The sequence below is a fragment of the Sminthopsis crassicaudata genome, chromosome 3 (genome assembly GCF_048593235.1).
Source record: "Sminthopsis crassicaudata isolate SCR6 chromosome 3, ASM4859323v1, whole genome shotgun sequence".
NCBI classification, from domain to species: domain Eukaryota; kingdom Metazoa; phylum Chordata; class Mammalia; order Dasyuromorphia; family Dasyuridae; genus Sminthopsis; species Sminthopsis crassicaudata.
Window position 1 is genome coordinate 497758399 of NC_133619.1, and position 13003 is coordinate 497771401.

At 37.5% G+C, this 13003-nt stretch overlaps 1 protein-coding gene across 5 annotated transcripts in view; it reads left to right on the forward strand.

Annotated features, from left to right (window-relative positions):
- The window catches only part of ETS1 (ETS proto-oncogene 1, transcription factor), a 186718-nt gene extending 177614 nt beyond the window's left edge, over positions 1–9104 (forward strand). For 3 of the 5 annotated variants that reach the window (XM_074303828.1, XM_074303829.1, XM_074303830.1), the window contains 2 exons: positions 6810–6928; positions 8251–9104. In XM_074303828.1, the coding sequence (XP_074159929.1) occupies positions 6810–6928; positions 8251–8466 (335 nt within the window). In that variant the 3' untranslated portion in view covers positions 8467–9104. The remainder of the gene's footprint in view (positions 1–6809; positions 6929–8250) is intronic. The other 2 variants (XM_074303831.1, XM_074303832.1) reach the window with 1 other exon arrangement.
- The last annotated feature ends 3899 nt before the right edge of the window (positions 9105–13003 follow it).

Sequence of the window (13003 nt, forward strand, 5' to 3'; positions counted from 1 at the left end):
TTACAAATTAGTCGTTCTTAGGGTACAAGTAGCAAGACAGCTTTCCTTCAAGAACCATCTTGAGATATCTCTGCTCATTTTAAATTTTCAGCTTCCTTCCAAGTTTGAAATTTCCATCTGTATGGAAGTGACCTCTTGTAAATTAGTCCTTCCTAGGTTACAAATAGCAAGACAGCTTTGGTTAATGAGAAATGAAGAATTTAACAGAGAACCTAAGAGAGTCCCTAAGCTAGCTTCATCCTGATGTTGACATACTTACAGCAGAGGGGACCTAGAGGAAGGGGTAATTCAAGTTATGAAAATATTGTACTAGGTGTTTGGTTCAATTAAAATCAGGCCACAGAAGAAAGGATAAGAGGCTGTCAGTTTGGTGTGATTGGCAGATGTCAAATGAGCAAGTGGTTTTTTAAAATCAAAGAGGAGATAAGTGGTTGGTCATTCAACAGAAACAGATAACATTAGCTTTGTGGGATTTGGGGCTAGTTCTGCTTAGTCATCTTAGGCTTCTACTAGGTTGGCAGGGATCAACTTTGCTAAGAGAAGAGCTCAGGGTTAATGGGGAAAAAATGCCATCAAGACCTGCTTTGATGATAGTGGTACCTCATCTTTGTTTAAGGATTTCTATTTTCCCAATAGCAGAGAACCCACCATTGAGATAATCAAGGTAAATCAAGGTAAAAATTAAAAATAAATCCTTCAAGATCTTTAGGAACCCTCAAGTGGTCAGGATATGTAATATACCTTTTTGTTCTGAAAAAAATTTAAAGCATTATCTGAGTTTCAAAGGCCTAACAATGGGACGTATGGTAGAATGGATAAAGCATTGGCCATGATATCAAAGAATCAATGTTCAAATCTTACTTCAGTATTTACTACTTATGTAACTCCTTGGGCCTCATTTTTCTTATTTATAAATAAGCTTTTGAGGAAGAGGGGTGCCTAATAAATGCACCTACTAGGTGATAAATGTGATAGAGCTCTAGGTCTAGAATCAGGAAGAACTGAATTCAGATCCATCCTAAGATACTAACTGATCCTGAGCAAATCACTTAACCCTGTTTGCCTTGCTTCGTCTGTGAAATGAGTTGGAGAAGGAAATGGCAAATCACTCCAATATCTCTGCCAAGAAAACATCCTTTCCCTAAAAGGGGTCACTTAGAGTTGTAAGTGACTGAAATAACTGGACATTAGCAAACTATATGCTGAGCCCTATACTAAGTGCTTTACAAATATGTCATTTTATGGCCCCTAAGGACATTTCATCTCTAGTTCTATGATCCTATGATGATAAAATTGGATTATTTGAGGTGCCTGAAATTTCCTTCTGTGGAAAGAAAACATTTCCAATGTGGCTTGCCAGTTGGTTTGGTTCCTGTTCTGAAGTAGTCTCATGAGCTTCTGTTATTAGAACCTTATCAGTGCCCTCAGATCAATAGTTTTAATTTTGAACCAACCCTCTTCCTGAAGAGAATAATGACAACAATTAATAATTAATAGTAATAATAATAAACTCTCTCAGAGCCCAATCCATTGTCTAAGTCTCAAAAAGAATGTCAAAGCTGGGAATTGTCAACCATAACAATGAAGCTAATGAACATAATGGGAATTTATCTAATTCTTAAAGATCTTCAGAGCACTTTATGTGTCTTACCTGCTATTATTTCTCCTATTTTATAGCTGATGATCCTGGAGAGACTGAGTAACTTGCTCACTGTCACAAAGCTAGTAAGGGAGAAAGAGGCAGGATTAAAACCCAGATTTTCTTGATACTTAATTCAGCATTCCATCTAGAAGGAAAACACTTAAGATATCAAGAAATCCAAAGCCAAAAAGGAAATATCAGTCAATAGAGGGAAGGAGCTGTGGGATGTGGTGACTCCTTAATGGTATGCATTTGTCCGGGGTGTGCTGTTAGAATCCTCTCCCCCCCCCCACAGAGTCTTTCCTCTAACAGGGACCCCACTGTAATTGTGGCTCTGTGCTCTGACTTGAGAAGCATAGTTTCCCAGTGATGACAGTGAATTCCTGATGTGTGACACTCTGGAGCAGTTGTGGCAAAGGACTCTCTTGACTGCCAATGGGGGCCTTCAGACAGGGCCACCATTGTGAGTCACATTTAGCATATGAGCTTCCCCCTTCCCATGACTGACGCTATTCTTAGTAGCCCCTTTTTCCCCCCAGGACAGGGGTCATCAGGCCACAAGCAGGGCCCGGACGGTGTGGGGTGGGGGGCAGGGGGATTTAACAATTTAAAGAAATTCTAGGGCAGAATGGTTTGTAACTGAATGAGTATGATGGGGATCACAACTAAAACATCCTCCAGCTGAGGTTGCAATTAGTCTGCTGTACTCATTTGGGAGGCCTGGAACTGTGACTAGGATGTTGAATGCTTGGTCCACTTGCAAAAAGTACCTGTATCTGTAGTTGAGCAAAAGCTTTTGGTCAAACTGTTGATTTCCAAGTCTTTTTGTTTGTTTGTTTGTTTGTTTTTAAACTCTATCTTGAACCTGGGAGGACTACTGAGATTGCCTATTACAGAAATAAAGGCTTCTGTTACACAATATTGTAAGGGTCTGGTGTGGGAAGGGTTTTATCATTATAACCAAGGACATCTCAACTACCTATAAGGGAACCAACTTGCTTAGAGGCAAGGTTAAGGCAACCTTGCTGGAATTACCCATCCTTGTAGGCATTCTCTCAGGTACTTAAGAATGTGTTTTGTGTTGTACTAAGTTGAGTAGAACTGAATTATCTGGCAGAAGACTAAATGTTGACATTTTTTCTCCTTCCTCCCTAGGAGAGAGGATACAAGCCTTGAACTCTTAAAAAGGAATCATAAATTCTGCTTCTTCTCTTCTCCTGTCCCCCCACTCTTTTTGGTATCTGAGGCCCTGGATTCAAATTCAAGTCTACCTGCTACCTGTGTGATATCTTGCAAAGCATTTAACTTCTTCCTCTACAAAATGAGGACATTGAACTAGATGACCTCTAAGTTCCCTTCTAATATACTTTATAGGCTTTTTTTTTTTTTTTAGAAAAAGAATAAAAGGTTTATAAAAGGTAATCAATAACCTTTCTAAAAGCCAAAGATAAGACTCCTAAACTTTTGCTCATCTTAGGGTTGGATATATTTCTTTGTTAGGGATTAGGGCTTGCAAAGACAAGTATTTGGACAGAAGGAAGCAAGCAAGCATTTTTTTAAGGGCTTTCTCTGAGCCAGGCACTTTACAAATATCATCTCCTTTGATTCTCACAGCCACCCTAAGATGTAAGTGCTATAATTATCCTAATTTTTCAGTTGAGTAAACTGGGTAAAAGTAAAAGAGGTCAGGTGTCTGAGGTCATATTTGAACTTGGGTCTTCCTGGCTCCAAGGACAGTACTCTGTCCACTGTACTACCTTCAGGTCTTTTTGGGGGTGGAGGAATAAGGACATGCTGACATCATCATGATTTTGACCCAAGGTTTATTTTAATCCTCTGCACTTTTTGCACAATGTCTGGCACCTAGAAAGTGATCAGTAAATACTTTTGCCTCACTGATTTATTCTGAGGCCAATCAGACTTTGTTTGTCTATTGCAAATTTCTTTCTCCAAACTAAATTTCTTCATTGTAGATCAATGGGTTTTCTCTGAAGAGTAAAAATACCTTTTCATGTTTTCTTCTCTTCAATGAGCAAAAAAAAAAAAAAAAAAAAAAAAAAAAAGCAACCAAATGAAGCCCCAGTGCCTTTACTTAGAGCTTTTTGTAGTCCTTTTGGAGCAAGGAAAAAAAAATCTCTGTGAAAGGAGGCCCAGACAGGACCCTCCCTTTTTCTCTTCCCCCCAATTCTACCCATATAAGCGGTCAAATGTTTCCTGGAAAAGGGCATGTACACACAGGAAGACTTGACAAATGGTTCTGGCAGCACCAGCAAGAATAACCTTCACTCTTTTTCCTCCCTGGCTTGGTGCCAATAGAGATTGAACTGCAATCCCCCCTTTTTTTTTTCCTGTGTTAGGGCAAGCACCAGCCAAATGTCATATTCTACTCTGTTTGCTCCACCCTGATGAATAGTGTGCTTCAGGGGCTATAGGGAGCCCAGTCTTGCCTCATCTTTCCCCATCCTAGTATAATTTATCCCTTTCACCTTATGTTTTTACACTGGTAGTAAGTCTCTATCTGCATGAGAACTCCTAATGACCCACCAAACCCATGCCTACTACATAGTTAACTCAAGCTCATGATCTTGATTGAAAACTTTACATCTTGGTTGTGTCATTTGAATCATTTGAATTTTTCAGACTTGAACACCATTCTGCTGTGGTAAATCCCCAATCTGGTCTTTCCCCATTAAAATGCAAGCTTCCTAAGATTAGAGTCTTTCTTTTTACTTATATTTGTACCCCCAGTGCTGAGCACAGTGCCTGGCACACAGTAAGCAATAAATTCCTGTTGCTCTAAAATAGTCTAGCCATATTTTTATTATTGTTGTTTAAGAGAGCTTAATTGACAATTTTTAAAAATATTGCCTGTGTTTTCCCTGTATATTTCATTTTCTCTGGCTCAGAGAACCATTTCTTTTAACAAAGAAAAAAAGAAGAGGAAAAAATCAGTTGGGCTTTGTATGAAGTATTCCACACTCACACTTTCTGGGTTTGGGAAGAAGCAGGGAAAGTACCTTCTCTTATCTCTCCTTGGAGTCAAGTTCAATGAATGCTCCTTTTAACACTCTGTAAGGTGTTGTTTCAGAGCATATAAAAGTACTGTAGCACACATTCCTTCCCTTTAGTGACCTTAGAGTCTAGTTAAGGGAAAAGCTAAGCATGTAAAGTCTTAGATAACCATAGGCGAGTTAAGTCAGAATGAACCTAAGGGTTCAGACTGCCACAGGGAATCTGTGCTTTATTGACACATGAGTGCTGTCAACAAATGAGTCAGGGCAATGAATTCTGATGTGGGTGAGATCACTTGGGACAAGAAAAGGCTTCTTGGAGGAACTGAGAGTTAAACTCAACCTTGAAGGTAATTGAAACTTAGTATGAGAATGGCCAGTGGAGACCTGGAAGGTAGAGAAGAATCACAGTGGTCATGAAAAAATTAGATGATATCTTCGAGTGGAGGAAATAAATTGCTTTTAGAAAAAACCACAAAGCAGGGGCTTCTTGTCTCTTAGAAGGTCTTAGCTGAGGAGGAGAACTGCTGCCAAGACCTAGGGGGACCACCTCTGACTGCCTCTTGGTATTCCCACGGTGTAAGGATGCATGAGTTGTCTTGTAGAACACAGCATCCTCACAGGCCCTACCAAAGCCTTCTTCCTCTTCCTTCAGGTTCATTCTGTGGCATAAGAAATAGTCTCCAGATTCCTTGGTGTAGTCTGGAGGCTCACTAAGTTATCAGCCTTCATACACTCCCTTGCAGGCCCCCGTGGGTCACACTTTTTCATCAGCACGCACAGACCAAGGATGTTTATGCCTCTAGAAATCACAGAAGCAAAGAATGTTAGAGTTGGGTGGGACCTGTAACAGCATGTTATGCTCAGAGTTCTAGAATAAACAATAAGGACGACTGACCTCCTCACCTCCCTTTGCTGGTACATCTTTGGGAATTCTTTGCTATTGCTCATCTTTACTTTGGCATTTCAAAGAGTATTCAAACGATTTTTATTCACTTCCCTACAAAAAGTTATATATGCCCATTGATTCTGTATAAACCAGCAATCTTTCTTTTGTGACTTAGGTACTTTCCTCAAAGGCAGGTATTGGCTGTCTTTTTTACCCTATGTAAACTTTCTTGACTTATTTATAGGGTGTTTTTTTTTTTTGGTGGGTTTTAAAGTAACATCTTGAAAACTTTTTTTAAATTTTGTCTTATTTTACTCTAAATTTCTTCTCACAAAATAAGATGAATGTAAGAATTATAGCTTACAGTGTTTAAAAAATTCTCAATTTGAAAAAGAAAAATTTAATTCTGGATCAGTATTATTTAAAAAGAGGAGTCAGGAGCTGGCTTTAGAAATGGGAAGACCTGGCTTTTAGCCCTCTTTTGCCAATATACTGATTATAGGACTTTGGCCAACTCACTTAATCTTTCATAGCCCTAGGCAGCTCGAAGACTAAATCAAAGGACAGGTGCCATCTAATTAATTGAGAGTATTTCCTCAGTGAGTTATGTACTTATATAAATGTACTTGTAAAAGGAAGGAAGAAGGAGAGGAAAAGAAAAGGAGAAGAAGGATGAAAGAAGGAAGGAAAAGCAACAACAAAGAAGCTTTGTAACAATTATGCATTGTTAAGCAAAGCACATTTCTGAATTGATCATGTCTAAAAGTGTATATCTCATTTAATTTCTTAGTATGTAGAGTGTTGGGAATTGAACATAGAGTCACTCAAGAAAGTGATTTGATGATAGAGATCCTTCCAATTTTCAAGAAAGAAATATTTATCCCATCCTCCCTCCCTCATATTCTAACATTCTTTCATGGGAAAGTGACTTGATTTTTTTGAAAATCACAGTAAGAAAGGTACTGTGTCATAGTACATCTCCAAAAACAAATAAATCATTATATATATTGTTTAATGATAAGTGATATAGGTTAATCAGAAACAATAAGGCCATTGAGGTGTCTTAGAGTTTTTGGAAGAAAACTTTGCCTTTCTTTTCATCTGGTGTAATCATACCTGATTATAATATATGTACTAGGTATATCTTTGTTTTATCCTGGGGATGAATGGAAAGTAGGAGGGGAGTAGAAAAAATTCTGCAATTCAGTTACACTTGTGAGAAGTGGGATGCATCTGGAATAATGCTTCCAATCATTTGTATTTCTAGGCAGTGGACCAATCCAGCTGTGGCAGTTTCTTCTGGAGTTACTCACGGATAAATCCTGTCAGTCGTTTATTAGCTGGACAGGAGATGGTTGGGAATTCAAGCTCTCTGACCCAGATGAGGTAAGAAGGAAAGATGTTGAGAATGCTTTGAGAAAGAACTCTGGGCAAGGACTAGGTTGGAGCTGGATGCCACATTGGACTTTTCCAGGGATAAGAATTCTTGAGCATTTGGGCATCCTGGCATCTAGAACTTGAAGAGATCTTAATGATCATCCAGTCTACACTTATTTTATTTTATAAGTGAGAAATTTAAGGCCTAGCAAGGGAAAGTGATGAGTCCAAATAAAGTTTATGAAACCTTGACATTCTTCTCCTTCTTAAATAAGGGATATTGTTGTAGTCATGTGAATGATTTGATGTTTTTCTCAGACTTTTGCATATTGATGGTAGGACTTGCCTACCTCTTTAAATCAGTTAAGTCATTCCTGAGATAACTAAATACTGTTAATAATAGTGATGCCAGAATAGGGCTTTTGCTTTTGTTATTTTTCCAAATTGAAAAGTGTTTCGCTCTACTCATTAATTAAGGTCCTAGATTAATTTCCCCTCTTCTTCTGGATCAGTATTAATTGCTGACTGAAACAAAAATCTACTAACTGGCCCTGGCCCTTAAAAAAATTAGCATTTACTAAAATGTCTTCTAACTTTATAATTCTTCTTTAAAAATTTAACTTAATTTTTAATTAATATTAAAAAATAAAAACACTTTTTAATAAGCATTTATGAATTTTATTTTAAAAATAAGTTTTTCAACTAAACATTTACTTTTTTCCTCCCATCTTCTTCCCCCACCCCCAAAATAAAGCCAAAAATAAGGTGAAAGGAAGCCCCTATGATAAACAGTAACAGCTGAACAAAGCAAATTTCTGAATTTATTGTGTCTAAAAATGCACATCTTATTCTGAATCTTGAGTCCATCATGTTTCTGTCATGAAATGAATGGGATGCTTCATGTTTGGGCCTCTGGAACATAGTTTCTAATTAATTACCTTGATCAGAGTTCTCAAATCTTTCAGAAATTTTTTTTCTTTATGATGTTATTACATTATTTGTTCCCCTGTTCTTCCCAGTTTACTCTGCATCAGTTAATATAGTTCTTCTCAGCTTTTTTTTTTCTGAACAGTCCATTTCTTTTTATGTTCAACAATAATATCCAGTTATTTTCATATGCTATCATGCTTTTAGCCATTTCTCAATAGGTGGGCACCACCTGAGATAATTTTTTTCCCCTCACTATTAAAAAAAAAAAAAGAGCTGCTACAAATTTTTAAAAAGTATATCCCAATTCTTTGTGATGTTACATGCCACCTATCAGTGTGGGTAGATGGACACATTTTAAAAACTATAGTTTTAATCATTTTTATTCTATTATCTCCTTCCAGGTGGCCAGGAGATGGGGCAAAAGGAAAAACAAGCCTAAGATGAACTACGAAAAATTGAGCCGGGGCCTGCGTTACTACTATGACAAAAACATCATCCACAAGACAGCTGGTAAACGCTATGTTTATCGCTTTGTCTGTGACCTGCAGAGTCTGCTTGGGTACACACCTGAAGAACTCCATGCCATGTTAGATGTCAAACCTGATGCAGATGAGTGACAGAGATGGAAGGAAATGGGAAGAACTTTGCTGAAGCATTTCAAAGATCAACTGCATCAGTCGGACTCTTGATTTTAAATTGTTGTTCTATTTTTTGTTTTTGTTTTTTATTATTATTATTTTCCAGATATGAGGAAACTCAGTTTTTACATTCAGGGGTGGGAAGCTGAGCCGAAGTTATAACTGATGGTAGTGTGGCCACCAAGAGAAAGCAAGGAAGGACTTCTGAACTAGAGAAGGACAGATTTTTAAGGGGAAGGGAGGGTCTTCATAGAAACTAGAAGAATCTGGTTTAAATGAAGAAGAGATTCCAATATTGAATCCTTTATAGAAACCATTCATTGAAAATATGCCACTTTAGTTATGGCCTTATTAATAAGCAAAAGAAACTGACACTTCAGGAAGTCAAAAGACTGAAAGGGTAGATTTTTTTTTTTTTTTTTTTTTTTTTTTTTAAGGGCTGGGAGGGCAAAAAGGGTGGGATAGAAGATTCTGTTCTGGGGATGGACCTTGGAAAAACACAAGGATTTTATTCCTTGCCTCTTACTCTGCTTTTGCAGCAAAAAAATGGACTTCAGTGGGGAGGGGACCAAACTTTTTTGTGTTTAAAATTTATTTTATTAAATTTTGTGCCAGTATTTTTTTTTTCTTAAAAATCGTCTTAAGCTCTAAGGTGGTCTCAGTATTGACATTCTGTGCAAGTTTGTTCTATGTGCCGGCTGAGAATTCAGTCACAGTGAAAGAAAACTGTTTATATAGACCCCACTGGAAAAGTATAGCTTTGTCATTGAGATTCAGGAGTCCAAAACTTAAGACTCGTATATGTAGGAAAAATAAGGCTGATTTGGGTATCAGGGATGGAAAAATGTTCTTCAGTGCATGTGAATCTCACCCGTGAATATTTCTTATCATCATATCTATTTTCTCATTTGCCATTAGCAGACTCTTGGGGTTTGGATTTAATGCAGAACTAAGAAAATCATTAAGTCTTTTAACTGAATGTATTTCACAGCTGTAACCTGGAACTGCAGTAATTGTAGTAGCACTGGCCTAGTAGTAGAAAAGAAAGTAAGGGGAGGGGGGAGATGAATTTGGAGATGATTCTCTGTTAGTTCTCAATTATACTTGTACATTCAAAAAAATTGAAGGTATAGCATATAAGATAGCTATTAGATCTAGAGAAATGAGTTCTGAATGCATTGATGTCCTAGCCATCCACCCAAGCACCCTCACCCCCCTATTCCCTCCTTGCTGGGATCATCACACATACTTCTTGTAATTCTCTTTCCCTCCCCCTCTGTTTCTCATTTCTCAGGAAGGAGAAATTTGTAATTTACTGAATGGTGAATGACTCTGGAGATTTTTTTAATTAAGCCATTTTGGCTGGTTATGTTTTAACAAGGAGGGAAGTTACAGAAGTTTAGATAGCAGTGCAAAGCAAACAGTTTGGTATAGAATTACACAGGGGGGAAAGCCGGAGGCTTTCCTTTAAAGAACCGAAATTGGTGGAGACTAGGGATGCTAAGCATGTAGCCAGTATATGTGTTCTTAGTGCCTGGTCCTTGGATGTGTGATTTTGTTATAGGAGAAGTAAAGATGGATAGATGGTGTAGAGGAGAGGAAAGGCTTGCAGGTAAAGGAAGCATGATGGAAGGAGACTAGATTTAGTCAAAAAAAGATAGTCTGTGTGTTGTGAGAGTACCTCCCCCCTCCCACCAGACCCCAAGAGTTCAGTGCTTTTCATATCTCTCTTACTTAGTAATGGCACTTGAGAATCATTGTCTCATTCTTGGGTAAAAATGTGGTATTGGGGGGAAATGAGCAGCTAGTGAGGGGAAAAATGCCTGAGGGTAGGATAAGTACTTTGTTGGAATACCTAATAAACAAACTGATGTTGGAGAAAATGAAAGAAAGACTTGAATTTAGCTTTCAGTAAGTGAATGGAAAAAAAAAAAAATTCAAAATGATTTCTGGCCATCCCTTTCTAGACTCTCAATGATAAATTGGATGCTCAAACTACCTTGTGGTATATATACTAGGAAAGAGAAGATTTACTCTTAGGTCAGTTCCCCAAAGTCTGGATCATCAAAAAAAATGAGCTTTGTGATCAACCCATGATTAACCCAAGCTTGCTAAAGTACAGACAGGAAATAGTGGACAAAGTGGAGTTGTGTCAGGCCATTATGCATTTTGCCTGTTATGCCAGGTGCCTTAAAAAAGCTCCCATTGTGATTTTTGGGGCTGCTCAGGGAGGTTTTTGGTGGAACAAGTTGGACTATGTTGCTTTCCCCTACATTTTATTATCTTGTTGGTCACTGGTAAAGCTGTGTGTGTGTGTGTGTGTGTGTGTGTGTGTGTGTGTGTGTGTGTGTGTGTTACTTGCATGTGCTGCAAAATTTGAAATAATGTCTAAGTTTCCAGTTCAGTCTTTTCCTGTTTCAACAAGTGGGGGCAAAGAAGAACCTGTGGCTTACCATAGCTCTTTGCTTGCTATTTGCAACCTGGCATAAAATCATGTATTCATCTCATTACCCTTTCCTTTTGAATTTAGGCTGAAAATAGCTGCTTTTCAGACAATTCCATAATTCCTACAGTTGTATAATAAACATAAAAGAGTGCTGATACACCTAGTAGTTCCTAAACCTTATAAACCTTGCTTTTCATGAAGGCCATTTCACCCCCACCCCCAAATCCCTCCTTAATGACACCATATTCAGTATTTGCAGCTTCTGCTTTTGCTCAGATTCTTGTTCTCCCTCTCTCTGTCCAAAAGACAGGCCATCCCAGGATGAAGATGGATGGTTTATACACTGGAAATGTACCTGAATTGTTACCTTTTTGCTTTTCTTTAATTAAAAAAACAAACAAAAAAAAAAAAAACAAAAAAAACACGTTAACTCTAGAGGAGGGATGGGCAATTCTGGTTCAAGTTGATGTCACCCCGACTTTTATGGAGATGTCTAATATACTGTCAATGGATTTTGGCTTCAGGCTGTCTCCTGTTCCCTCTTCTCTCTAGGAGAAGGATAACTCTCGATTTAGCCCAATTCCATGACAAAATGGTTGTAAGGAACATCAAAAAGTTGGGGCCTTCTCTAGAACAGGACAGCTGAATGTCCCCCAGTATTGCCTGTCCTCACTTTGGTGTTGAACACTCTGGGTTTTTGGAGCCTTAAACCTACCTTTTCTTCGTGGTGGATAAACACACCATCTCTACTCTGGTCATGCTGTGCATGCTGCTTTCTCTTTTGGGGTCTATATAAATCCGTTGAATTATTGTCTACATTCCAAAGAAGTTTCAAGGAACAATAAATATATGTATACATATACATATATAATATAAAATATATATATTGTAATGGAAATATCTCCACCAAGAATACTGCCTCAGTTATTGAACATTGTTGTTTTTTACATAAGAATTTTTTTAAGCTGAGAAGTGTAGGGGGGAAATGTTATATTTGTGTTTGACTATTTTCCAACTTGTATTTTCATATAATTTATATTTTTTAAAAGTGGAAATTTTAAAAGCAAGATTAAAAAAAAAAGGAAAAGCAGGTGCTTTTTAAAAAATTGGAGCTGAGGTAGCTTAGAGATGTAGCGATGTACGTGTATATGTTTTATTGTGTTTTTTTTTTTTTAAGAAAATGCAAAAAAGCCATTTCTTATGGGGGAGAGTTTTTTTTTCCATGTGTTTTAGTAGCTGATGCTGGCACATCATTTTGCTGGAGAGTTTTTTATATACTGTAGCCTGATTTCATATTGTATTTTAAACTGTGTGAGATTAAAAAAAAATCATTCATAATGATATGGCTTTGGCTTAATTTTTTCCTGTCTGGTTCATGAATTAATTAAATAAGTGCACTTTGACCAACAAGAGACAAGTGCAGGAATGAAGGCACTTCATGACAACCTATCGGAACTTTAATAATTTTGTTTAGAGCTTCAGAAATCTATGATTTCACTTTATGTGAGTATTTTTCCTCCATAGATTTAGAACCAAACGTGATCTTTAGGGGTCACTTAGTGCAACCATTCTTATTCCCTTCATACTTCATATGAGAAACCCTAAGTACAGAAAAATGAATCATCTGTGGTCACACCATTAGTAAATGGTAGGGCAAAAATTCAAACTCAGGTCTGTCTTTTAATTTAAAATATAGTTTTTCCCACCATGTCACACTGCACAAATCATAGAGTCCACATATTCTAAGAGTTATTATAGCCCCCCCCCAAAGTTTATTCACCTTGTGTCCAATCTTTCAAAATCTATATCATTCAGGAAGTGACTTTTCTAAGGTCACATGGTTACTAAGTATCAGAGAGAGGATTTGAATTCCTGGTTCAGTACTGTATTCACAGTCCCCTATCTGCCTTCCCAAGAATAATGTAAGGAAAACCACTGAAATCAGAATCCTTGAATATATTGTAAAGTCTCTATCCTCACCAAAGTACATTTTGGTCTAAATTCAGAGAGGGAGGAACATGTTAATAAACACTTAAAAGCTACTTAGTAAGATAAAACACTTGATTTTTT